The 25,142-nt window shown below is 51.7% G+C and overlaps 10 protein-coding genes across 11 annotated transcripts; 6 read left to right on the top strand and 4 right to left on the bottom strand.

Annotated features, from left to right (window-relative positions):
* Positions 1–939: 939 nt before the first annotated feature.
* PV10_02038 (uncharacterized protein) lies at positions 940–1,415 on the bottom strand (the record flags this gene model as incomplete). Its single annotated transcript, XM_016366311.1, has 1 exon — positions 940–1,415. Exon 1 carries the CDS (start codon positions 1,252–1,254, stop codon positions 940–942), a length of 315 nt encoding a protein of 104 aa, XP_016225829.1. The 5' UTR covers positions 1,255–1,415.
* A 998-nt stretch (positions 1,416–2,413) lies between these two features.
* Positions 2,414–5,275, top strand: PV10_02037 (uncharacterized protein). Its single transcript, XM_016366310.1, has 2 exons — positions 2,414–2,939; positions 3,077–5,275. The coding sequence occupies exons 1-2, from the start codon at positions 2,933–2,935 to the stop codon at positions 5,020–5,022; spliced, it is 1,953 nt and encodes a 650-aa protein (XP_016225828.1). The 5' UTR covers positions 2,414–2,932; the 3' UTR covers positions 5,023–5,275.
* On the bottom strand, positions 5,210–9,731 carry PV10_02036. 2 transcript variants are annotated; one of them, XM_016366308.1, is made up of 4 exons: positions 9,250–9,731; positions 9,071–9,160; positions 7,410–8,921; positions 5,210–7,355 (listed from the first exon to the last, which is right to left on the bottom strand). In XM_016366308.1, the coding sequence occupies exons 1-4, from the start codon at positions 9,326–9,328 to the stop codon at positions 5,731–5,733; spliced, it is 3,306 nt and encodes a 1,101-aa protein (XP_016225826.1). In that variant the 5' UTR covers positions 9,329–9,731; the 3' UTR covers positions 5,210–5,730. The 2 variants fall into 2 exon arrangements, with proteins under 2 accessions (XP_016225826.1, XP_016225827.1); XM_016366309.1 differs by having other exon boundaries at positions 7,410–9,160.
* A 1,394-nt stretch (positions 9,732–11,125) lies between these two features.
* PV10_02035 (uncharacterized protein) lies at positions 11,126–12,293 on the top strand. The gene has a single exon (XM_016366307.1). It carries the CDS (start codon positions 11,208–11,210, stop codon positions 12,099–12,101), a length of 894 nt encoding a protein of 297 aa, XP_016225825.1. The 5' UTR covers positions 11,126–11,207; the 3' UTR covers positions 12,102–12,293.
* A 723-nt stretch (positions 12,294–13,016) lies between these two features.
* PV10_02034 (uncharacterized protein) lies at positions 13,017–15,000 on the top strand. The gene is made up of 2 exons (XM_016366306.1): positions 13,017–13,504; positions 13,559–15,000. Exons 1-2 carry the CDS (start codon positions 13,458–13,460, stop codon positions 14,400–14,402), a joined length of 891 nt encoding a protein of 296 aa, XP_016225824.1. The 5' UTR covers positions 13,017–13,457; the 3' UTR covers positions 14,403–15,000.
* Positions 14,852–16,166, bottom strand: PV10_02033 (uncharacterized protein). The gene is made up of 2 exons (XM_016366305.1): positions 15,864–16,166; positions 14,852–15,811 (listed from the first exon to the last, which is right to left on the bottom strand). The coding sequence occupies exons 1-2, from the start codon at positions 15,883–15,885 to the stop codon at positions 15,138–15,140; spliced, it is 696 nt and encodes a 231-aa protein (XP_016225823.1). The 5' UTR covers positions 15,886–16,166; the 3' UTR covers positions 14,852–15,137.
* Positions 16,167–16,435: 269 nt separating this feature from the next.
* Positions 16,436–17,802, top strand: PV10_02032 (uncharacterized protein). The gene is made up of 2 exons (XM_016366304.1): positions 16,436–16,747; positions 16,826–17,802. Exon 2 carries the CDS (start codon positions 16,966–16,968, stop codon positions 17,464–17,466), a length of 501 nt encoding a protein of 166 aa, XP_016225822.1. The 5' UTR covers positions 16,436–16,747; positions 16,826–16,965; the 3' UTR covers positions 17,467–17,802.
* Positions 17,631–19,174, bottom strand: PV10_02031 (uncharacterized protein). Its single transcript, XM_016366303.1, has one exon. It carries the CDS (start codon positions 18,986–18,988, stop codon positions 17,738–17,740), a length of 1,251 nt encoding a protein of 416 aa, XP_016225821.1. The 5' UTR covers positions 18,989–19,174; the 3' UTR covers positions 17,631–17,737.
* Positions 19,175–20,639: 1,465 nt separating this feature from the next.
* PV10_02030 (uncharacterized protein) lies at positions 20,640–22,615 on the top strand (the record flags this gene model as incomplete). The annotated part of the gene is made up of 2 exons (XM_016366302.1): positions 20,640–21,111; positions 21,144–22,615. The coding sequence occupies 2 exons, from the start codon at positions 20,640–20,642 to the stop codon at positions 22,613–22,615; spliced, it is 1,944 nt and encodes a 647-aa protein (XP_016225820.1).
* Positions 22,616–24,028: 1,413 nt separating this feature from the next.
* Positions 24,029–25,064, top strand: PV10_02029 (uncharacterized protein; the record flags this gene model as incomplete). The annotated part of the gene is made up of 5 exons (XM_016366301.1): positions 24,029–24,111; positions 24,188–24,359; positions 24,413–24,468; positions 24,535–24,630; positions 24,683–25,064. The coding sequence occupies 5 exons, from the start codon at positions 24,029–24,031 to the stop codon at positions 25,062–25,064; spliced, it is 789 nt and encodes a 262-aa protein (XP_016225819.1).
* Positions 25,065–25,142: the final 78 nt, after the last annotated feature.

Genomic DNA, 25,142 nt, shown 5'->3' with positions numbered 1-25,142 from the left:
ATGTCGAGGACAAGGAGAGGAATGACCACGGTGGCGAGGATGGCGTATTTCCGCGCCGTCGTGAGTCTGGCGTCCTCGGCGATGGCACAGCCCTGGACGGCGACGACGGCGATGCTCATGCGAGCGTGCGTGAATATGCCGACCTCGAGCTCGACTTCGACCGCGACCATCGCACCCATCCTTCCAAGGAGGCGTTGGAACTGCGCCAGTTCCTTGCCCGTGCCTACCTTCTGGACCTGGCTGTTCTGGCCAACACGGACAAGGTTGTTTGTGCTGTCAGCAGTCACACCTGTCGACTATTGGCCGTCATGTTGGGATGGGAGAGGGCCTTTGACCGTGGAGACTGGAACAACGTCGACGGGAATTATGACTGGCAAGCTGTGGATTTTTGAGCCATATACTAGAACTGTGTGATGTTGAAGTATATGGACCTGCGCCACTGGAGCAGATGAGGCTAGCATAATCTCATATTTATGGTTTGTGTGTGCGAGGACAGCTCCTCGCTCATGAATGACGAAAACTCATTTGAGTAGGGAATGATGGGATATCATGCCGTTGCTTGAGTACATTCCTGACTAATCCATACATTATCCAGCATCTGCCATTCTAATTTTTTCGTCCCTTTATCACTCTCTCCGAATTGTTTGCCGTAAAGACAGGAATATATTGCCCAGCTCTTGACTGGGCAGCATCTCCATAAGCAGCATCCCTGCCGTTTCCTTGTATTCTTCTATTTCCCACAGTAGTCAAGGCCTCGTCTAATCGTGTTGGATCTAATCTCACAGTGCGCCGTGTCTCTATCCGTTCTCAGTCGTCAGTGGGACGTCGGTAGAAATGCCTTACGCTGCAACAAACATTAGCCACAAACAACGGGAACCATCTCCGAATCCAGAACTTACCCGACAGAGGTTCCAATTTGTCTCAGGTGATTCCATCAGATCAAGCCGATCGAGCATCCCTCCATGCAGCTCGACCCACGTCGTAGGCAGATCGTCGGGACTGGGCCAACGTTTCTCCAGTATGGACTAGAAGCTGGTCTTCGGCCGTCTCCCTGGTCTTGGGTCCTTGACAGGCATCCTGGCACACCCAGCTCTGTCTCTTCCGCTTGATCCAGGACTTGTCTTTGATCCAGTGCACTTGACGGCACGAGCCGGTCGCCTTGAACTTTTGACATTCGACCCGTCGAAGGAACTTCCAATTCATGTGCTCATAGCAATGATCGCAGAGCGTACGATATCCAAAGTTGACACACATGGTTGCGAATCCAACGCTCAAGGACTCGAGCTGATGTGTGCACTGGGTATCTTAGGGCGCTAAGTTTCGTCTTATGGTATTTGAGGTTTACGGTTCCGCTGGATGAAACTGGGCTTGGACGATAATGAGTGAATAAAGAAGGAGTCATCAGGCGTGGAGATGAACAAGAGGTTGATATAATCAAGGAATCTTGCCAGTCGAGGCAGCGCAGGCAGCGGAGGCAGTTGAGGCAGGGTGAAGGCCTTGCATCGTTACAGTAACAGTAACAGGAACCTGGCACGCTGTCAGCGGAGACCGTTGAGCCGGGTGAAGGCCTTGCATCGTAACAGTAACTGTAACCTGACGCAGGCAGAGTCTCTGGCAGTCACTCACGGTGGCGGATTTGGTGTGGACCAATCTTTCAACTGTCTTGTTTGAACGAAACGTACCTGAGGGATATAATGGCAATGCTATAGTGAGGAAGTGGATAAAGAAGGCGCAGACACAAAGGGGAACAAAGAGAAAGCCCGTTTCCCCCGTTGCTCTTTCCTCGGATCGACATCTCGGGCTCTTTCCTCAAATGACTATCGCCTCAAAATTCAGATACTTGCAAGACATGAACCAGAACAAATGTTCTCAGCTTCTCAGCTCCCGGTGCCTACCTATCAAAAGTCTCGATTGTCACAACCTTGTCTCGTCTCCGCGAAGATGTCAAAGCTTTTGGCAAAAGTTGACCAGCCGTCTTCAACAGAAGCAGTAGCATGATCCGAACGAGCGTCAAGGTGGCATCAGCCTCTAGTGATTTGGTTGATGCTCCTGGGCTTGCTCCTGGGCGTCGCTATTCCTTCAAAGAATTGATTCAAGAGAGCGCGCATGTGGGTCGTGTCTGGTTGCCAACGTCTGAGCGTCCTTTTCACTCACCTCATTCAACATTTGAACTAATGACATTTTAGATGCGGGTATGATAGATTTGTGTTGAAGGATATTCCCATAGGCATGTTCTCAGGATTCAATGAAAGCATGGGGCCTCTAACTACGATTACCGTCAGAGACCATCCCAGGCCACCATATATTCGTCTCTATGGTCACGTGGTGAGATTAACAGCCTTGGCACTTCTCCCTTCTCTCTCTTCTTTTCCCTCTCTTCTTGATCTTCCTTAGCCTTCGTATTCTGCGTATTCTCCCTCGTATCGAGGCAATCAACCAGTGACATTCATGAACTGACTCTGCCCTGTTGACCGACCAATCCAACCATCATCCTCTTAGCACCGGATGCCTCGGTAAGAATAGCATCGGAGCCTACGTAGTATGCTTCTTTAGTCACAAACACCGTGACCTCACCTGGCCCATGATTTCTTCAGAAACTTTGACCTCATTCTCTCTAGGCCGTCACACTCAATCTCTCAACACCTGTCCTCTCGAAACCTTTCCCTTCCGGCCCAGGCCCTTGGCCATGCTCTTGGCCATGCCATACGGCTAATTCTTAGGGCCGAGGGCTCTGCTCTGCCCGCCCCCTCACCTCTCAGTGCCTCCATCGCTATTCCAAGCATACCAGTGGTGTTTAACTACCCTCAACCAGGTCTTTACTGAAAGCCCTTCTCTCTTATGCATAGCCTCGATTCAAGGAGTCGACTACTTGGTTTTCCAAAGGTGCTCAACTTCTCTTCTGTTGACCGGCCGCATCTGATCTGAGCACATCATGGCTGGTGAGTTGAAATCGTGTAGCTTGGTACCCCCGAGCTTCATCATACTCCAATTCCCCGCAAAACATCCCACATCTTCTTCCCCAGACATTCCTGTATAAGTGGTTCCAGTCTGATTCGCAATTCTTTCTTCCATGCAGGTTCCATTTCAACCACCAAAGCCCTCGCTGCTCCTGCGACCGTAGCAGCTCTCGCCTACCTTAACGCACGATGGCGTCTTCCCGTCGACTTCAATCTCCTGTCGAGCCTCATCCGCGCCCGCCTCGAGTTTGCCCGACGCGAAAAGGCCGACCGAGTAAACTCTTTCTACCTGATCGAAGCACATGCCAATAACCCAAAGGTCAAGGACAAAGTCTTTATCATTTATCAGGGCCGTAAATGGACTTTTAAACAAGCCTACGACTCAGTCTTGCGTTATGCTGGCTATCTACATTCCCAGCATTCCGTCAAGCCTGGCGAGATCATCGCCCTGAACTTCATGAACAGTCCCCAATTCCTCTTCATGGTCATGGCTGTGTGGTCTCTGGGTGCTTTACCGGCCTTCATTAATTACAACCTGGTCGGACCTGCTTTTATCCACAGTGTCCGTGTTTCAACTGCTAGACTTCTCATCCTCGACCCTGAAGTCGCAGCAAGAGTCCTCACCGACGAAGCCACCTCAACGCTCAAAGCCCCAAACTTCCGCAATAATGCCTTTCCCATGGAACTTGCCGTCTTGAACCCCGGCCTCCAGTCTTCCCTTGATTACTACCCCCCTTACCGTGCACCCGACTCGGCACGCTCAGGCGCTATCGCTCGTTCACCTGCCGTCTTGATTTTCACCTCCGGAACCACTGGTCTCCCAAAAGCCGCCATTGTTCCATGGGATCGCACCGTTGTCGGTTCTACCCTGATTTCAAGGTGGATGAGCCTGCGACCGGTCACTCATTCCAACCCCGACCGCTACTACACATCCATGCCTCTCTACCACTCGTCGGCTTTTCAACTAGGCTTCCACTGCTGCCTGAGCATCCCCACCACTCTCGTCCTCGGTCGAAAATTCTCCGTTAGCAATTTCTGGTCCGAAGTCGCCGACGCCGACGCTACTGTCATTCAATACGTTGGAGAGACTCTCAGGTATCTTCTTGCCGCACCGCCCCAGCCCAACGACCGTACGAAACATAACTTGCGCATGGCCTTTGGGAATGGTCTGAGGCCGGACGTCTGGGATCGGTTCCGCGACCGCTTTGGCGTAGCAACCATCGCCGAATTTTATGGAGCCACCGAGGCTGTTGCGGCGAGTTGGAACTTATCCAACAACACCTTCGCCTCCGGTGCGATTGGTTCCGTTGGTCTTCTCGGCAACCTTGTCGCTCTCAAGGCCCAAGCCGTTGTCGAAGTGGATTGGGAAGCCGAAGCTCCAAAACGTGATCACAAGACGGGATACTGTATTAAGGTCCCCCGTGGCGAACCAGGCGAACTGCTCTACGTAGTTGACCCTGCCGATATTGGGGCAAAATACCAAGGCTATTTTGGTAACGAAAAGGCCAGCACATCTAAGATCCTTCGCAATGTCTTCAAGAAAGGCGACGCCTGGTATCGATCTGGCGATGTTGTTCGCTTCGACAGCAACGGCTCCCTCTGGTTCTCGGACCGTATCGGCGACACGTTCCGCTGGCGCAGCGAGAATGTTTCCACGGCAGAAGTGGCACAAGTGCTGGGCCTTCATTCCGCCATTCTAGAAGCCAACGTCTACGGCGTCCAGATTCCCAACCACGATGGCCGTGCCGGCTGTGCTGCCGTGCTCCTCCGTGACGTTTCAAGCTCTGACAGCCCAGTACCTCCCTCGGTCCTAGAGGCTATTGCCACCTATGCGCGCAATTCATTGCCCAAATATGCCGTCCCCGTCTTTCTCCGTATCGTGACTGAAGTCATGGCCACGGGGAACAATAAACAGCAAAAGCACGTACTGAGAACCGAGGGCGTTGATCCGGCCAAGGTTGGAGGAGGTGACCGCATCTTCTGGCTGCGTCCTGGTTCGGATCGATATGAGCGATTTGGGGATGAGGCGTGGCAGGGGATCAAGAATGGCACAGTGAAGCTGTGATGAGGTGGTTCTATGCCGAGGGTGGAGATGCTACATCAGACTAGCATTTTCAGGCGGTGTTGGAACAATAGTATATACACAATCATGAGATTTGATTCCTCAATTTAAGGGGCCTTCGGAAAGAGACACGACGTTGCGTTGGGCAACACCTGTATCCTTGTTACTCAGCAGAGACTTGATCATGCAGTGGAGAGAGCCATGATGCATGTGTGGCTATGTACAAGTATTGGTATTTCCCTGCCTGTATGGCCTGCTAGTGTTTTCCATTCCATAACGATGAAATCATCCTATATGTCCTGTCCTAACACAACTGGGTAACTATATCGCTGAAAGACAACAATAACAACATGACGACAAGACTGGTGTTTGATCATCCTACCCGCGTCCCATTTCCAAATTGCACAAGATCCCAACGTACAAGGTTAGATACCAGGTATACCGCCGACATAATCATTATCCCCATGCGTGTGCTGACTGGCGGCGTCACTCAATTGCATCATACTTCAGTGCCTTTATGACAGTGATGGTGAGTCGCCTGGTGTCTCACTCGTCTTCGACTGGACTTTCACCTCCTCATATCAGATCCCTACATGTCCATCAATCCTTGGATGACCCATCATATTCTCTGATTCCTTTAAACCTTCATCTCCATATTCAGACTCATCATATCCAACAAAGTCATGTCACAATCCAACGCAATTCGTGCCCTTATAGGTCCTCAGTAAACCGGCTCCCAGCCCCGCTGCCTGAATGTTTACTGCCCACAGGACTTGATGATCGGTTCTTGGCTAAAGCTGTGGTTCCCCCACTCGGATTTGTCACGTCCACCAATTCCGGTTTCATGGATTGAGCCTTGTTTGACACGTCAACGAGTTTGGTCGGAGGTCGGACAAGCGACTCCTCATCAAATGTGTCCCGGGCCTCTTCAAAGTCGTCATCGTCATTATTGGTGGCGGTGTGAGTGAGTGCAGGCGTCGTTGCGCCAGTGGCAGTGGTGTTCCCCGCCTCGGTCGAGGTGGTGGATGGCTCCTGAATCTTTTCGCGTAAAGGTTCGGTGGCGACGAGAATGCCCGCCTCCGGGTTCGCGTGGTGACCGACTTCGGAAGCGTCATCGATGGCGGGCTCTGGAGATGAAGCACCAACTTGTTTGCTGAGTGGGGATGGGTGCTCAACGACTGACTGCTCATTGATGGAAGCGACAGCTGCAGTTGTCGGTGCTGCTTCCGCCGTGGCTGCGCCCTTTGGCTTATCTTTGTCTCGCCCAGGAATCACCTTTTTTAAAAACCTCTCTCGGAAACCCTTTCTCCCGCGAGGCTCGTCGTCAGAATCAGATAGTGCGGCAATTTGGTCGGCCCCAGAGGCTCTCTTCGAGCCTGGTGCGTCTGCCGAGTACTTGGACGACGCAACGTCAGCGGCAATGACGTAGGGATCTTCGCTGATAGACGACGACACGGGACTGATAGACCTGCTGTGCTGACCTGGAGCGTTTTTGGACTTGTCTCCGGCACCGTAAAGATCGTCAGTCTCGTTGTCACTTCGCCCAGCGAGTGCAACATCGCGTTCAGACGCCGATGATGGTTTTGCCGGTTCATCATCCTCTAGGGGAGCCGTGCTGCCTGGGGTGTTCTCTGTCTCGGCAGATAGGACAGGTTTCTCACCAATGTCGTTTTCATTTTTGCTGCCAGTTTTGAATTTCTTGAACCACGATTTCACCCTCGAATCTCTCTTGGAAGGGGAGGCGGGAGATGTGGGCGAAGTGGGCTCCTCGCGGTCGGTCGTGGGGAGGCCAACAACTGGTGAAGTGAGACCATCTGTTTGGGCAGCATCATAGTCGTCGGTTGGCTTCTCTGGTTGTTGCTTTCGACTCGAGTCCGCTTCGTCTTCACTTAGTTCGTTCGCAGCAACGGCGTGGGCAGCTTCGGAGGGATCCATGGTGACCTGGTCATGTACGGTATCACCAGCTAAATCACTTGCATTATCAGAGGTCACTTTGGCCTCGGTGGGCTCCGTTGCATCCGTAAAGGGATCGTTGTGGCCAGGGCTGTGTCCTCCCAACGTATGTCCACCAACGGCAGCAGCAGCACCTCCAGCGGCGCCAGTAGCGGTGCCTCGACCAAGGAAGGTTGAGAAGAGCCTTGACTTTGTAGGAGTGGCTTCTTTGTTGTCCTCCTTGTCTGCCCGTTTACGTTCGCGTTCGGCGGCAGCAGCTTCATCGCGTGCTTTCTTTTCTGTGGCCTTTTGTTCGGTACGAAGTCGTCTCTCTTCGTGCTCCTGCTCTTGTTTGATCCGTTTCTCCTCGGCCTTCTGGGCCTTGAGTTCGGCCTTTTCCTTGTCTGTAAAATGTCAGTAAGGGTACAGGAATATGAGGGCGTGTGTTGTGGACGAACCAGCGACGGTCTTTTGCTCAGCCTTCTCCAAAGCAAGTCGGACCTTTTCAGCCTGAGCCTCGGCCTTGACGCGCTCCTGTTCCTGTCGGATCTCCTCATCGCGGGCTCTTTGGGCCTCGGCCTTTTCTGTGATGTCATCAAGCGTGGGTTGCAGTCGTGCTTTGGCGATTTCATCAATCTCGGACTGGTCGAGGTACTTGCCACCTCCAATATGGACCTTGCCGACGTTGATCAATCTATTGTCGCTGTCACGTTGAGCGCGCTCGCGAGCCTGGCGCTCCCATATTTCGCGCTGGTGGGGACTGGTCTTGCCGGTTTCGGAAAAGACTTTTTCGTCCATAGCGTTCAAGCGAGCAGTGACGTTCTTGTGGGCAGCTGCAAGAAGGGCATCGCGATCGGCCTGACGCTTTTTGCTGTCGACCTCGGCAAGCTTGCTCTGGAACAGAGACATCTGCTGCATGATCTTGCGGGACTGCTCTTCATCCGAGTCACTGTCGTCGTCACGGGTTTGTCTGCGGGTGGGCCGGCGCATGGAAGTAAAGCGAGAGGGTTTGGGTGGGGAGTTGGTGCCGTAATATTGTCGGTATTCCGCATGTTCGTCATGGATTTTGGCCAGGCGTTCGTGAGCAAGTTTGCGGGCAGCATCCTCGAGGTTTTCATAACGAGGTAATGGTTGTTCAACTGAAGCCTTGTTTGCAGCATCAGACTGGGCTCGACGACGGGCGGTGTGGGCGGCAAAGTGACTTTCCGATCGATGAATACCTCTGGCATCATCAATCTGCTCTTGCTGAATAGCGTACATCTTACGAGCCATGGCCACAGCGGAGGCACGGAGAGTGTCCTGCCTTCTTCTCTCCTCGACTTCGATGGAAACAGGAGGATTTGAGGTATACATCTGGCGGTTGACATTGCTCTTGGCCATGTTCTGGATGCGCGCGGGGTCAAACGAGGCAGTGGTAGAAGCGTGCGAGCCTGGAGGTTTTCCTTTCTGGGAAGATTCAGCGGCTTTCAAGGCCCAACTAGAGTTGCTGGAAGAGGCGGACTGGGGCGAAGGTCGTAGAGGAGCAGACTCGGCTCGCTTTCGACCTCCAGACATTGATTTTGTGGCGGCAAGAAGAGCCTTTTGTCGGCCGTCAGAGGATACATTTCTCTCGGTGATGGCAGGAGGGGATTTTTGATTCTGAAGAGCAGACGAGGCGGCTGTGTGACCGTGTACTGAGTCTGGGGCTTTCCACACTTCAACTGGCGCAGTATCTTTGTGAGCGACTGCTGCCGCCTGAGAACCAGCGCGGGTCGACTCTGGTTGCCACAGAGGTTGCATCTCGTAGTCTTTTGCGGCGTAGGCAGCTCGATTAGCGGCGGGAATGGAGGCGGGTTTCCAATGTTCAAAGGCTTTTTTGTTTGAATCTGCTAGACTGGCGGCAGCACTGGCTGAAGCTAACTTGACACCACCAGCGGAGGGGAAGGAAGGAAGGTCTTGAGCTCGAGCGTATTTTAAGGAAAGCGCAGCGCCTGTGAAGGAGTTAGTTTTGAAGGAAGTGGTAGGATTATTAGTGGGGTTTGATGACGGGGATGACGGGGTTGACGGGGTGGATGGGGAGGAGGAGCAGAGATGATGGTGCTGGGATGATGGTAACGGAGCAAGAGCGGGGTTCGCATACTGGCGGATGATAAGCGGCCGTCCTCGTCGAGTACTGAGGAAGTACTGGGGCGCGACGAGTCTCTAGAGTTGAATAGAGCAGCAGATGCAGCTAAAGTAAGCTGTTAGAATGGGCAGGAGGAGAGATTGGAAGGTATAGAGGTATAGAGGGTATTGAAGGAAGTGTTTAACTTGACTGACCTCTATGTTCAAGCTTGTCTGGATGTTGGTTGCTGTTGGTCTGGGAACTGGGAATGCCGGGGGAGATGGTGGCCGACATGATCTGGTTGGGCCGAGGATTGAGCTCACTAGAGCAGCGTCGTCTGGTTGGTGACGACAAAGACACACGTGTGTGTACTGTACGCACGCAAAACACAAAGGACTGCGTTCAATTCGACATGCAGAGTGGGAGGGGGATCAAGAGCAAAGACCAAAGGATGAGATACAGACTGTGTCTGGAAGACTGAAAAGACTGAAAGATGCAGTCCAGCTCTGACAAAGAAAAGAAGACTGGGGAGAAGATTGAAGGTGCATCACTCATCAGCAGGAAAGACTATTGAAGCTCGGGAAATGGAAATGGATCATGGTGGGCTCTGCTCTGTCATGTCATAGGAATCAGCGTCGCAAAGCAGCAAAGCACCAAAAGAATCGTAGTAACAGGGCTCCAGGGCGCCAGGGAAGCTCAATGGCCTAGGAAACAGACCCTGGGCCTGGGACTGGCCAAGGAAGCATGCCACTTGGATGCGTCCATGTCATCTAATCCACATACGTCATGCACGCCTAGCACTAAAGTTGAGATATTGGATGTTGGGGGGGGGGCATTGGGTGGCACTGGGTGGCACTGAAAGATCACGAAGGGGGGTTGTGTGGCGGGTGATGGGTGATCAATGCTCACAGCTGTTGGTGGTGCTTTTTAGTGCTGGTGCCCCCGAGGTTGAGGTTCGTGCCGCTTAGACAAGGCCCCTCGGCCTCTAAGAGAACTTCGTATGTATGCCTAGGTGCTAGAGAGCTAGTAGCTCGCCCAAGATGGTGGTGGAGACAGTCTATTTGGGGACTAGCAGTGGCATGGCCAACCGACGAGCATCAAGCCCAGCGGCCACTGTGGCTCTGCCAGTTATTTACACAGTTACACAGTAGGCAGGTTGCAGCGACAGCGGGTTGGCGCCGATCCAGAGAGTAATTGGCCCCTCTAGTCTTCCCCCAAAAGGCGGGCGCGACGGCACAAGAATGATCCAGCACACAAGGATTACTCTGTGGCTGAAGAGTGGACCAGGCCAATGCTAAATGATTGTCTGGGCATGCTCATCATTAGAAGTTAATCATGGCCAGCCTGCCAGCCCCCGCTAATGTTGAGTTGTCGACACACACGTTGTTCATGGGTTACTTGATGGGCATGAACAAAGAGACTACGGAGCATGTGTGTGTATGACATGCACATCTGGCGTGATCCTCTCGGATGCTAATGGAACTGGTCTTGGCTAAACGAGCTGATTGTTGGGCGCCGGGGTTTCTTCAGAGGCCGACCGACTTTTTTTTGGTGGTGACCCCTCCAAGTTCTAACCCAGTAGGATCAACAGACTTACATCATCAGCACCCCTAGGCTCTACCGGTCTGACTAAAGTCCTAACGGCAGCGCCGCAGCTGGACAGTTACACTTCTCATAAGACCGGAAGCTGCACTACATTCTGGCTCGTGTCGATTTCATCTTCTGTAGAATTGAGTGTATCTCGGTATGATCTGGGGTGCAGTCTTCTCTGAGCTGGGTGTCCGTGTGGACCAGCATATGACGTTACCAGTAGCCCTACAAATCTCGTCATCGAACCACAAAATCACAGGCATTGGACATTGGACAGCCCCAGATAGGGTTCAATTCGGGGCTCTAAAGAGCTCCTACCCCTGGGAGCTAGACGATTTGGGCGCCGAATCTCCACTATGTACGGAAAACAAGCGTGACAAGCTGAGTTTGCTCTCCACCACTAACTAGTACGACCAAATGAGCACTGCCAAAAGCACTAGTGTTCTTACGAGCATTCTGTTACTCCAATTCTGAGAAATTGTACGTACATGCAGTGCTTCGATGCAATGCGTCCCTTGACACCCATACATGTGACATCTACTCAATCCACGCGCCGCACATGCTTCAGGTGCCCTAGGCCAACATGGCTGAACCTCCCCCCTTTGATAAACGCATCTTGAACTTTCGAGATGTCGGGGCCCATATCAACTCGATCGTCGAATCCCCCATCCTGAAACCAGGACTCCTTTTCCGCAGTGCCCGTCTCGATGAAGCCAGCTCTACAGATCGCGATCATCTCGTCCACCGGTACAAGATCAGGACAGTGATTGATCTACGATCCAAGACCGAATTGATCAATGCGGCCAAGAAACATGACACTGTGGACGGCGAAGAAGTGGGTGAAGGAGACACACCACAAGTCCAGATGGCCAGCATTCGTTATGCCAACATCAACCTCAACGGCAAAGGATTCGAACGATATCTGATCTGGCAACTCAAATATTGGAGTCTCATCCAGATGATTGTGCTCATGGTTCTGGGATACCGCACTCAGGCCATTGCAATCCTCGGCAAAGAGCTCATGCTCCCTCGTGGATTGGTCGGTTTGGGAAAGGACACGCTCGACCACAGTGGTCCTGAAATTCGTGAGATGATGAACATTGTTGCCAAACAAGACTCGTGGCCAGTGTTGATTCATTGCACCCAAGGCAAGGACCGCACCGGAATAACCATCCTCCTCCTCTTATTATTGTGTGGCATCGACATCGAGGCGATTAGCCATGACTACCTCCAATCCGAATCTGAACTAGAATGCGAAAAGGAGGCTCGAATGGAGGAGATTGCTAGCATCGGCCTAGACGAATCATTCGCTGGTTGCCCTGTCGACTTTTGCCACCAGATCCATGAACATCTAGGCTCGAGGTATGGCGGTGTTGAGGAATATATGCGCACCATTGGGGTCGAAGAGGAGCAATGCTCCGCCGTGCAGGAAATTCTCAAGGTGGGAGGTACAGATAGGACAAAGAAAGCGGAGTAAGAAATGCAATATGTCCAACCATGTGTTCAACAAATAACATCAGAACTGGGCATAGCCATGACTAAGGTACCTAAGGTAGGTACCTACCTAGACATTGCCATTGTCCGGATCGGCTGCATAGGCACCTGAAGTCAGTACCTAAAAGTAGGTACCCAGGACTTGTAGGAGCGATAATTACTATCTACCTAGGTAGGTAAGGTAGGTACTTAGGAGCCGCCTAGGGTAGATGTAGATTAAGCGGCCCGGGGGTGGCCGAGAGCCTAAAAAGAGGCCTCGTGCACTCTATCGGGACAGTCGAGGTGAACAATGCCTGTTATTGGCGCCTAAGTACTAGGTAGTTCAAGTCAAGTTAGTCCAGGGATGGAGATAAAACCGAGGGCAATTCCGGCCAGAGCCTAAATGCCGCGGACTGACCGTAGAGAAGCTGGTGGCTGGATACAAGTACCTGATGCGTACTCATACTTGTATGCCACGGCTGTTACGGGTGCCACGGGTTCCCCCCCTGGTCAATAACCTTGTGATGACGTCGCCAGGCAAACACTTTTTTCTTTGACGTCGTCCATTTTTGAATTGAGGTTGGGGGACACTAGAATTACAGTGTCAAAGATTCAACTCAATCCTCCCATTGCGTCTGTAAAGCCGACGCTTAGCTTTTCGTACATAGATTCCTAAGTTACTAACCTGTGCATGAACACCCAAGTCTGCAATGAGGCAGTAGTGTTGCACTGTAATTGCATAAACTCTCTTCCTGTCCCACCCACTGATAATGCCTCAGCTTTTACTTGCCCTTTGATCAACGTCATCACCTGTTGACGCGTTGAGGACGAGGCTTGGACGCTTGGATGGCAGCCAAGTCTGCTTCATCTCTGGGAACATACGCATTATTTTGATATTCAACCAGTCCTTGGTAGCAGAAATGGATCCTCTTTCCCCGCGCCAATCTACAGTAAATACCAAGTAGTACTACTTTCTGTATTGCGCCTCAAATCCTCGACGCTCTTTTGTCTTATGTCCGTCGCAACCTTGACCGTTCCGTGGATTTCATTTTGTAACCCGACAACAGATAATAGACAACGTTGATTGTTAATCTACCTCATTCCATCCCAACCCATGCATCCATATCATACACATCATCTGTCAGTCCAGCGAAACTTCAATTCAACCTTCTCTTCACATCCATATTCCTCTCGTCGGTGACAAATTTAATTGCACTGTGCTCGACTTCCTGCGTTCTTTCTTCCACTTTGATTCTTCCCAGTCGTTGCCGTCACCACCACGACACACCTATTAATACCATTTTGCACACAACCCATCCGTCCTTCTAGTCCTTAGCATTCTCACATTAACGTCTCAACCATGTGGTATCTGGGAAGTTGGATATTTCCCATCATCTCAGCATCCATGCAAGTTCCACCTTTGAAACCTTCCTGCCAGTCCCTCTTCTAATCTGCTGTTAGGTGGCTTGGAATGCTACTCGCCATGTTCATTACATGGGAAGTCGAAGGCTCACCCCAGTACCCCAGCATGGAAGAAGGCCAAAACATTGCCTATATTTCCGACGTCGGTGCCTATGGGCTCAAGCCATTGTTTATCACTGGTAGCGTCATCACAACTGTTGCCCTTGACCTGGGCTTCATTGCTGAACGCTGGCTTCGACACACGGGACGATTGGTCCCCAATACCAGCAGGGCCCAGAAAGTCCTCTCCGTTCTGTCCATCATATTCGCCATCGCTGGCTCGGCAGGCCTGATCCTCCTCTCCATCTTCGACACATATCGACACAACAGGCTCCATAATCTCTTCCTCCTTGTCTTCATCGGCGGCTTCATCCTCTCTGCCGTCTTCCTCTGCGCCGAGTATCAACGCCTCGGTATCCACTATCGACAACATCGCATCCTTCGCATTTCCTTTTGGGTCAAACTTGCCTTCATCCTGGTCGAATTGACCCTCGCCGCCGTCTTCGTTGGCACGACATTCACACATCATCGGAATGTGGCCGCCATTTTTGAATGGATTGTGGCTCTAGTCTTTACCGGCTATATCCTCAGCTTCCTCCTCGATCTCTTGCCGAGCATCAACACAAAGAACCACGTCCCTCAGGGCTGGAGAGATGCCGATCCTGAAAAGACTCCCAACGGACAACCTTTGACCCACGATAGCCAAGGGCCCAATGCCGATGGCCAGGACTTGATCGGACATGGCGCTTCTCGAGATACAAGTGCTGTGAATGATCGTCCTCTCCAACCCCCATCCAACGGCTCAGTCCACCTTCCTGGCTCCCAGAACCAAGGGAGATATTAAAGTCAAGTTCTGGGGTCGGGTCAGTTTACATGTTTGAATGATTGATTTTTCTTGTCCTCGACATACGACATCAATAGAGTTTTGCATCTTGCATACGAGCATGATTTGCTTTTGCATGGCGCTGGCGAACCAAATCGAAACACGGAGAAAAACCAGGGCAGGGATGCAAGACTAGATCTTGCTGTTGGCGGCATGGGTATAGCGGAATCCAGGACTGAGTACATGTGTGGGATTCTTGAGGCGTTGATTACATAAAGATCAAAAGAAACGATTCGGAAGGGTCATGCAGACCATTAATCGACAACTGCTCGCATACAGAGTTGAGTAGAAGATATTTGACAACGGGAAACCACATGGGTCTTTATATTCAAATATCGGTAGTGTACATATATGTAAGGCTGAGGCCAGGGAGTCATCTCGTATTTGTATCGGGTCCAGGCCAGATACTTGACCAGGTACCCATGTCCCCATCCCTACGTGCCCGTCAGCTTAATTGCATCATGCTACACATTGCCTGCGTGGCTACATACATTTCTATCTAGCGTACATGATATTTGCATCAGCGCTGGAACACGAAAAATATCCTCGTTGCATTCAATTAATGATGATCATTTGTAGTAGGAACATGTCCTGTGTTTTGTGCACCTCCAACTGTATATTTCCAAAAACAATCCATTGCACCATTCGCTGATTATTAAACAAACAAGGCTGCCTCTGTCAGTGGGCGGATAAGATTCAACTGACGGCGCCGCTAAGGACTTTGGCTGCAAGCTCGCTGAGGACGCGGGCTCTTTGGGACTGGGGCAGCGACTGAAAGACAGCATAGACTGATTTGCCCTTCGCATCTCGGATTGCACCAGCCTTGCTACCGATAAAGTAGCCAGGTATCGCACCCACCATGTCACCGAGAATGAAGCCCATGGCAGCCCCAGAAATGCCACCGACGATGCTCCAGAACTTCTTGTTGGGCACCGCCGTCCCACCCTCTCGATCCGCCATGTCCTCTTCAGCCATCATCTCCTCAAATACATCTCGGAATTGTTCGTTGGCAAATTTCTGCTCCTGGCCGTCGCTGGAACCTCCTCCGAAACCAAACATGTTGAACCAAGATCCGCCACCACTACCTCCAGCTTGCGGCCGGGGGATTTCCTCGTCGGCTTCCTCATCGTCTTCAAAGCTGCTGGTGCCGGAATCTTGAGAATATTTTCGGGCTTCGTCGTAGTCTCTCCGCCTTGTAGCATCTGACAGAGTGTAGTAGGCGTCATTGATCTTTTGAAACATCTTGGTTCGCTTCGCTCGGTCTGGCGAATCGATGGGGACACGGTCAGGATGCCATTTCAAGGCTGCACGCTTGTATGCTTTCTTGATGTCGAGCTCAGATGCCGTGGGGCTGATTTCAAGCACTGCATCTATTGAGTGTTAGTACGAAGACAGTATGCACTGGGAAATCACAGAACTCACAGTAATCTGGATGGTCAGCCATGTCGTCACAGTGATGTTCAGGCAGAGCCTATTGTACACGACGAGTGTACAGGGTGCAGGCAGCCAAGATGGGATTGTAACCACCGCTGAGGAGGTAAGTTCATACAGTTTTGGGCATGAATTTGGTAGTGGATATCTTGGACCGTAGGAGAGGAGATTGTATTGAGCAGAGCATGGAAAGAAAGACAACTACCAAATAACAGTGAGGTGAAATGATTGAATCAATTCCTGCGATGTGACATGATGGTTCGAGCGCCACAGAAGATGACGTCGAGGATGAGCGGCACAGGCAGGAAGAGGGTACCTAGTGGTAGCAACCAATTACAGGCCATTACTCTTACTTGTACTGTTGAAGCCACAGTGGCTGCATCGACCCTCTGCCCTCCAGTGTGTTTCTCCCTTGTCGATTCTGTTTGGGGCTTTTGATTGGTAGGGTATGGGTACCTATTATCCAGGCCTTTTAGGGGCCCCCTCGGCCCCTGGGGGAACCTCCAGCCGGGGATTTGAAGCGAACTAAGTACTTCCTTGCTGTAGTTTGTACCAGCCATTCAGTTCAACTGAACCATACACGCTCAGTTTCTGCCAGCCTGATGGATCCCACGCTACTCTCTCACTCTCACCGTCACTCTCGCCTACTCGCATCCACACCCGCAGCCTGAGCCTGGTCTCCAGTGCCATGACTTCCTCTCCAGCCACTTTAATTCATTGCACAGCGGTCTGAGGTTTTCGATAGAAGAAATTCTATCTGCTCCTGACTCGCCTTTGACAATGTGAATCAGTGGTCCTTGTCCATCGTTGCACTCGCCTTGGACGTCTTGCCAACGACACGGAATTCGCTGTATCTCCTGATCAAAAGGCTCAATGTCCGTGTAACCAGCCCCAAACCCAAGAAGCCTCCAAAAATAAAGCACACAACTGACCTTGTCTGTCGTTCGACATAGAGCACCAGTTGATCCATGCCCACGACGCCTTGAATACACCCACCTGCCTACAAACCTACCGCTTACCAGCCTATCCCTCTCCACTTTATACTTGGTCCTCACCAGCCAACACCCCAAAATAAACCTTGATTCCTTCCAGCATGGGCTTCTGGAACGACGGAATCCGCGATCGAAGTCCGTCGCGCTCGCCGTCACGACGCAGCCACTACTCTTCACGACCGTCATATGCGCGAAGTGCCTCGTCATTCTTCTCCCTGGGCGGAGGTAGTGGCAATGGCTCCTACTTTTCGTCATCAAAGGGCCACTCGAGAGCGAAGCCTCGCGGCGGATTCATCAACCGAGTCCGTCGATTCCTCAGACAAATATATTCATACATGCGACGGAACCCAGTCAAGGTGTTTTTCCTCGTCATCATGCCCCTCATCACTGGAGGTGCCTTGACCAGATTACTTGCCACCGTCGGCGTGCGCCTACCGCGCAGTTTGGAGAATCTGGTCGGAGGTTCTAGAGGCGGTGCTGATCGGTTTTATGCTAGAGGTGGTGCCAGAGATTTTGTCTCTGGAAGTGCATTGCCTGGCATGGGCGGCGGCATCGGTGAAAGTATTGGTGGGTTGATGAATTTGGCCAAAATGTTCATCTAGTTGGTGGTCTTGAAAGGTCAACCATGCTTGAACTGGTTCTTCTCTCTTGTATTTGTTCCACAGTCCATGCCTTGGAAGCAATCCTGAGAGAGTCTGCTCTTCATTGGACGCTTCGCTTCGGCTTGGGTACATATGGGGCACCGCTGTGCTCCTAACCTGTAACATGATACCAGCCAGATGGCCACTAGCAATTCTTCTATTGCCGATTCTATCCAATGCAAAATCATACATCTGGGCTGTAGCCTGTAGACCCATTTTTCAAGGTGTCTGGCTATTTGCGACTTTTTTCCTTCTTGCTCCTTTTCTTCACTCCAGATGAAGTATTGCCAAATTCCGTGTCTTTGTCAACAATCTCAAACCCTGAGTCAGAAATTTGACTCGAGCTCAGATCCGTCGGTGCTGCCATCGACTTCATGTCTGGTGTCACCGAACCAGACGATTTTGCCTCGGCTTGAAACAATTCATCACTAGGCACTGGATCTGTCCTTTTCAGAAACGGATCAAAGGCCTTTCGCCACAAATACACGGGCAAACGGACCACCGCCGTGTCGCGGAAAGATGGTTGCTGAATTTCGTCCAGGTCGAGAAGGTACTCTTGTACTTCGCCCTCTTCATCCTCCTCCTCGAGAAAGACATTACCTACAGAGTCCACCACCAGAGTCTTGCCGTTCTCCGCCGTCACTCGGCGTTTGTCCCTCGATCCTGTCGAAGATTGGATAGGTGCTGGCTTTGAGCTCTTGTTCTTGCCCGGTTTTGCTTCTTTCTTGTTTTGTCTCTCCAACTCTCGCTTCTGTCTCCGGTTTAAGTTTGCTGCCGGATCAGGCTCTTCATCAACCTGGGCCATTTCCACAGGCTGTCCCAAACCCGCAATTCCCCCCATTCCTAGTTCGTCACCCCATGCTGTCTTTCTTGCGTGCCTGATATACCTTTCCATAAAATCTCGTTGTCTCTTGTAACTGGTGACCAAAACAAAGTAGTGGGCAGCACCACCACCGAACAGAAACAGGCCCACCAACACGGTTCCTAGACCTGGTCGATATCTTGAGTAGTAGTATCCGGTGCCTCGCCATGTGGGAAATCCATGGCTCATGAAAAAGTCATATCTCTCTCGGTCTGGGCCCTTGAGGATGTCGCGCACCACCCCTAGTCTTGTATACCTCTCATTGGCTTGTTTGAGGAACTTCCGAAGCTCCCTCTCAGATGGGCCCGACGAAACGTGCACTCCTGGTTTTTTCTTTTCCCCTGGTTTTCTAGGTTTCCCTGTCGATCGGGCTGCGGTGAACGAGTGGACGACTTTGTCGGGATGAAGGGCTCTGGATTTTTTGCGGAATGCCTTGAGGATTTCGTCGACAGTGGCCGAGGGCTGAACCCCTAGGAAGTCGTAGAAAGTGACATCTGGCCCTTCGGCACTCTCGAGTTCATCCCGCACTTTGAAGATCTCGTAATCTTCCTTTGACCAGGCTGCAGCCAGGATAGTGAGGGACAAAACAAGGAGGACGACGTGGAGGACGCGAGGAGCCATTCTTCAAAACTGAAGGCGTGCACTAGGCACAAACAGGAGGAAAACAACTCCGAATCAATGTCGCACAGTCGCGAGGCAAGATGACCACAATGTGCAAGTGAGGCGAGTCAAGACTAAGACGCGGATCAAAACAGAATGCATCAGTTCGAATGTGGATTGTGGGTGGTGGGCATTGAAGTGAACGTGGCCCAATGATTGCTGGAGAAAAAAAGGAAACTGCCAGGCGGGAGCGGGAAGAAGAGTCGAGGCGCATATTTGGGCCCTCGGGCTGCAATGCTGAGTTGTTCGGTGCCTAAACTACCCTGTCGTGCCTGTTCATGCCCTGTTGGTGGCTGCGTGTCCTTTCAAGTGCCCGCTAAAGTCTACTCGGAGCACCCAGTGAACAGGCATGACCAGCAAGGTCAGCACGGCCGAGAGACTTGTCTGAGGCCTGCCCACTGCCCGCCCACTGCCCAGAAGTGCCAGACAAGCACGCCGGGTGTTTGTGGGGGAGAAAAGTGTATTCATCATCATCAGACAAGTACTACAGGTCAGGTCCCCTCGTTCGACACCCAGCCCCGCCATCAGAGAACTGAACCGTTTGTTGCCTTATACCTTCCGATTCCCTCTTTTTTCTTCCCTCTTCTTTTTCTCCATCTGCCGTTGCGGGCACAAAACTGCACTACAGAGAAGAGACTGTACTGTGACAATGCCCTTTTCGCCGCCTTGAGCCTGCAGAGGCCAGGTCAAGGAGACAAAGGGCACCACAGTTGGGACCGGGGAGAGATTGAAATTCTGACAAAACATTTGCACTTCTTTTTGGTAAGTTCCACCCCAGCAGAACACCTGACCTTTCTCACGAGTCACTTGTTTCACTTGTTTGGTATTGTTTGAATCATCATAGATGTTGAACTTGAATGTTGGGGCCTGACTGACGCATAGGCCATCTAGGATAAGGACGACTACAGCCAGGCAGTGTTCCCCCGGGGTTTATCTTTTTGGTGGTGGATCTCGCAGGGGTAGAGGCAGATTGGCGACTTGCTGAGCCCTGCTTGCCACACACACAAAGAGTGGCACAGGCACAGAACCAGAGCCACCAGAGCCACCAAAGCCACCTTCTCGCACCCTCGCACACTCACACACGCGCCTCGATCTCTTTTTTAGCCTTTCGGTCCACCGTTCAGCTCATCCACCAATTCCATTCCCCTTTCCCCCCTTCCCCTTCCCTTTCCCTTCCCACCCGAATTAGGGGGCAAATCACCTCAAATCTCACCTCCCCAATCTCAATCCATCTCACAGACCTGAAAAAGACGGCTGCCTACCAACTTTTTTAAAGCCCTGTGACTGCTATTCTTTTTCATACACCACTGAACCTCACACTCACTCACCATCAACCACGTTCACTTGAACCAACTGCCCGTTGCCAAACACTTTGTCACACTTTTCCTCGTAAGTCACACGCTATCATTCACAATCTCTAACCTCCTCCACGCGTCGGTAAAATCTAGATTGAGGAAGCTGCGCCGCACACTCGTTCCAGAGAAACCCTCAGTCATGATCCATTTGACATTTTTGCCGACTATCTGGATCATATCGCTAACAAACAAACAGCGACAAGTACCTTCATTGCTTCTTTTCGAATCGTATTACTACCTCCCTCACATCCATCGCCATGGCAAGAATTAGCATCCCCCTTGACGCCTTGACGTCCCGTCTCAATTTGTCCGATCGCTTCAGCGGCGTACGATCTCAGTCTATAGCATCGAGATTCGCAAACATCAAGCCCATCTCCGAGTTCCTGGATCTCAAGAGATTGTCCAAGCCAAACAACTTTGCCGAAGTCCAAACCAGGGTCAACTACAATCTCAGCTACTTCTCCTCCAATTATGCCGTCGTCTTTGTCATGCTTTCGGTCTATTCACTGCTCACCAATCTCTATCTCCTTTTCGACATCATCCTCGTGGTTGGTGGCATGTGGGCAATTGGCAAACTGGGTGGTCAAGATTTGGAGATTGGTACAATCAGAGCAACGACTTCTCAGCTCTACACCGGTTTGGCATGCGTCGCCGTCCCTATTGCTTTTATTGCTTCACCAATTGCAACAGTTTTGTGGCTCATTGGAGCTACCGGCGTGACCATTCTTGGTCATGCATCTCTCATGGATAGGCCTATTGAGAATGCTTTTTCCGAGGAGGCGGTCTAGGTGGTCGGCCGCGAACTCCATACGATGTGCCCCCTTGGGGAAGACCACCAGGGGGACGACCAGGGACGAGGCCCGACAGAGAATGGGACTTTTCACGATCCCCTTACTATGATCGTGTCGAGGAACTTGACACTGACGATGACTCGTCACAAGGCGTCGGTTTGGAGCAGAACTACAGCGAAACTAGATTTGTTTCAGATGAACTTCATTTTGACGGTATAGACTTGGGCGGTCGCCAGGTCCGCCGTCGGCGTTCGGGCGCCGCTTTTATACATGAGTTTACCCCTCCCTCAGATGACGACGAAAACAACCACGATGCCCGTACCGGCCTGGCTCTACGAAACCCGGTGCAAGTGGCCTACAAGGAGAAAGAAGATTTGCTGGTGGAAAGAGCTTTGGAGAGAATAGCACGTGCCCGGGCTCTGGGTAAGCCCAACGTCAATTTGACTCGAGCTGAAATTGATGCCTTGGAACGATTAGAGCGGAACGAGGCCCCTCCATATCCCTCGATCGCTCCCAAACAGGCTGCGCCCAAGAGCAAAAAGGAGGCCCCTGTCAAACGCAAGCCTGTCGCGGCCGAAGTTCGCAAAAAGCCCAGCAGAAGCAATAGCAAGTCTGCAAGCAACTCACCACGCAGGAAAGCCATTTCTGACGGCCGCGACCGTGGTCGAAGCACTGCCTCTAGTCAGTCTCGCTCAGATAGAGAAGATTCTCTGAACACCCCACGCTCTCACGCTCTCCCTGATTCAGAGTATGGCCATGTCGGACGCCGAGTACACTACGCTCAAGGCTACTATGTAACGGGTCCACGACAGGCTGAATCCTCCCGACAAGGGTCGCGAACAAATTCGAACCAATCCTTGCGGCAGCAGCCTCTCCAGATGCCTAACCCAGCACAATACCAGCATCCATATTACGCCCCCCGCATCGCCTCCAACCCTGACGTTTATTCTCAATGGCCTGGCTCGTCTTCGTCCCGCACTTCTCGACCCGATCCCTCCGATTCAGACTGGGAGCCTCGCGTGCGCTCTAATTCTGGCCTGGTAAATGTGCCCCTCGAGCACCTCCCGTACCAAACCAGTACTGCACGGGCACCACGTTTCGATCCCTCTGATCCTCGCTTCGGGTCTCCCCAACGAAGGGTTGCGTCCGGACCCCCTTTGACGCATCAACAGTCACCAGTCGGCTATCGACGAGTTCAAGATGAACTCTTCTTACCAGAACCTGAAGAGCCAGAGGTCATGCGCTATCGGGTACCGTCCGATTCGGAACCCGAAGACGACGATGACAGTGATTACGACGAAGGCGTACAGGTCAATTCCTCGGAACGTCGAGGGGGCGAGTATGCAATCCAGACTCGGAGTGCCACTGCGTCCGCTACCAACCCCAAAGCCAAAAGTGGAGGTGCCAGGACGGCAGCTGGAAAGCGTCGGAATGTCAGATAAATTCTGCGTTTGTGGTGTTTATGACCTGAAGCGTTGATGGAATGGCTACGGTGCACAACGCTACATGCCATGGGAGATATTCAGCATAGGATATTGTTTAATGATTACAAGACCATTCAGTTGATGTGATTGCATGTAGTCTCTGCACCACTTGGAGTAATTTTCTTTCACCAGCGGACGAACAAGGATGTCATTGACGCCCACCATAATGTCAAAGATGACTAAGTGGTGATCTTGGCGACCCAATTGGATGTGCTGACAGAAGTCATTGCCATCCTCGATGGCAACTGATCGATTTACAGCTTCGGTTTACAGATTCAGTTGGGCGGCGATTCACGGGGCTGAGCACTACCGAGACCACCAAGAACATGGGCAATGCCAATGCCATCTCGCATGAAGTCGTATTCACCGTCCTAGACATATTGAAAGCAGACTCTTTCTTGAGAGTCGAGAGATTGAACATGTCACACTGTCACGTGGCCGGTCGTTGGATTGCATCGACTCGGCACGTTGACTCTTGTTGTATTGCACTGCCTGACTGGTTCATCCCTCCGGCACCTACAAGCTCATCATCTACATACTAGATGCTTGATTGGAACATCCTTAATAACCCGTTATTGCCAGTCCGTTATCACACCTCATTGATGCTTTCCTGTCTACGAGTCAATAAGAAACCATAGCCTACCATAGCCTACCGCACTCGACCGTTATCAACCTGAAAGTGAATGTGGAAGGTTACTCAATATTCAAGTTCCGTGGGCCGGGCTCCGTGTTCCGTGTGCTACACTCGAGTCGAGGTAAGCCACCAAATCGAGGTGCAGAGAATAGGCGAGCCTGGGGAAAAAGAGGGGCCAGTTAAAGTATAATTCCCAGCTATCTAATCAGAATCCCGGGAAATCCGGCACAGTGACTCGCCCGACAATAAAGACAGCTTTGCTACGAGTCAAGACAGTGACTTTGCACAAAATTGTTGATCTTCGATGTTTATGCTGCACAAGATGAGACCATGTTGTAGCATCGATATCTCAAGGAAGGTAGGGCGTCTCCATTATCACGGGTAGGTAGGCACTTGCCTCCAAACTTACTAGGAGGCTGTGCTGCGGTGCCCTTGCCGTGTTCTGCTGCTTGCCGCTCTTGCCGCTCGCTCTTGCTATCATCTGTGCACACTTACGGTTGTTCCTCCTCTTTCGGTTGTCGTCGGCTTCTTCCCTCTCCCATATCATCCACTCGTTCCTTCCCCATATCATCGCTTGTTCATTATGGAGTCAGAGTCTCGTGACTGCGATAACTTATCCACTCTCCCTCTGACCACCATTCCCACCAGACGAATTTACTACTTTGCTCATTCAACTATCAAAAGACTTCTTGAGCGAAAAACAGAATTACGAGGATCATCACATCTGCTCGTCTTTCATGGCTGATGATCTACCTTCACATGCCGATGAATTTTTTGTCGAGCCCGTCAAGCGCGCGAGCCAGGCCTGCGAGAACTGCCGGTAATTCCATCACCTGCTACAGTCGCGAAGGACCGCAAACCAGAGATCTGAAACAAAAATCACTGACTATCGACAGGCGTAAAAAGTCACGGTGTCCAGGCGAGAAACCAAGATGCTCCCTCTGCATACGCCTGCGACAACGATGTGTTTATGCCGAGAGAACATCGCAATCCGACAAAGTGACAAGAGCTCGGGGTCGAGGTCGCAGGACTCCTCCGACCTTTTCTTCCAGTCAGGGACATCATGACGTGGGTGCCATAAGCCTGAACTGCATCGTCGCCAACTCATTTTCTCCACACAGTCCGACCGGTTAAGCGCAGTCGAATCTAAGCTTTGTGAGTTGGCACAGGTTTTAGGGTCAGTAGCTCTCTACACCAGCTCCTCTCATCCTGCCCTCGCGTTGTTCTGACGCTTCTTGACCAGCGCCAAGGGAATTGTCGACCTGGAAAGCGGACAAGGACTGCGTCACGCGGCCGAGATGGCCTCGATCGACTCGACCTCTCCCACTGGTACCTTTCAGTAGGCCAGCCCGTCAATTTCATTACTGAAATCTTGCTAACTTGCCACCCAGGATCACCAGCGACTTCGAGATCCCAGATGAGATTAGGGAAGAAGGCATCCGACTCTATTTCCAACATTTTCACAACCAGCCCTACCCGCTTCTGATGGAAATGAACGGCAGTCGACAAGCTTCAGTGGCTGAATACCCCAAGCTCGTGCTGCTCCCTTTGCTCGCTGTCAGTCTGCGCATCAGCCAGCATCCTCTCTTCACCAGCAAAGACGCTCTGGCCGAAATGTGTGGAATGTTGACTGAGGCAGCATGGAGCCTTCTAGCAGCTCAATATGCCAATTTCGACTTTGATCTGGCTTATTTTCAGGCGCTCTGCTTACTAGCTCAGGTCGATTTTGCCAGTGAGTGTCATATCAAATACCACCCCATCATCACCCGCTGAAACCAGGTGCTTCCAAGCCGGCAAACCCCACAGAGCTCAGGCTCAAGTTGCTCTTGGCCTCAGATTGGCTCAAACACG

Source organism: Exophiala mesophila (assembly GCF_000836275.1).
Source record: "Exophiala mesophila strain CBS 40295 unplaced genomic scaffold supercont1.2, whole genome shotgun sequence".
In the NCBI taxonomy this organism is placed as follows: Eukaryota; Fungi; Ascomycota; class Eurotiomycetes; order Chaetothyriales; family Herpotrichiellaceae; genus Exophiala; species Exophiala mesophila.
The sequence above is the reverse complement of the archived record's forward strand: the minus strand, read 5'-3'. Positions and strand labels throughout refer to the sequence as shown.

Excerpts from the sequence above, each read along its gene's own strand:
- PV10_02036 (XM_016366308.1), bottom strand. The coding sequence starts at position 9,328 with ATGTCGGCCACCATCTCCCCCGGCATTCCCAGTTCCCAGACCAACAGC. Across the intron at positions 9,161-9,249 it reads AGACAAGCTTGAACATAGAG|CTGCATCTGCTGCTCTATTC; the intron begins GTCAGTCAAGTT and ends AGCTTACTTTAG. Across the intron at positions 8,922-9,070 it reads CGGCCGCTTATCATCCGCCA|GCGCTGCGCTTTCCTTAAAA; the intron begins GTATGCGAACCC and ends ACTCCTTCACAG.
- PV10_02035 (XM_016366307.1), top strand. The coding sequence starts at position 11,208 with ATGGCTGAACCTCCCCCCTTTGATAAACGCATCTTGAACTTTCGAGAT.
- PV10_02034 (XM_016366306.1), top strand. The coding sequence starts at position 13,458 with ATGTGGTATCTGGGAAGTTGGATATTTCCCATCATCTCAGCATCCAT. Across the intron at positions 13,505-13,558 it reads CCCATCATCTCAGCATCCAT|GTGGCTTGGAATGCTACTCG; the intron begins GCAAGTTCCACC and ends ATCTGCTGTTAG.
- PV10_02033 (XM_016366305.1), bottom strand. The coding sequence starts at position 15,885 with ATGGCTGACCATCCAGATTACT. Across the intron at positions 15,812-15,863 it reads GGCTGACCATCCAGATTACT|ATGCAGTGCTTGAAATCAGC; the intron begins GTGAGTTCTGTG and ends AACACTCAATAG.
- PV10_02032 (XM_016366304.1), top strand. The coding sequence starts at position 16,966 with ATGGGCTTCTGGAACGACGGAATCCGCGATCGAAGTCCGTCGCGCTCG.
- PV10_02031 (XM_016366303.1), bottom strand. The coding sequence starts at position 18,988 with ATGGCTCCTCGCGTCCTCCACGTCGTCCTCCTTGTTTTGTCCCTCACT.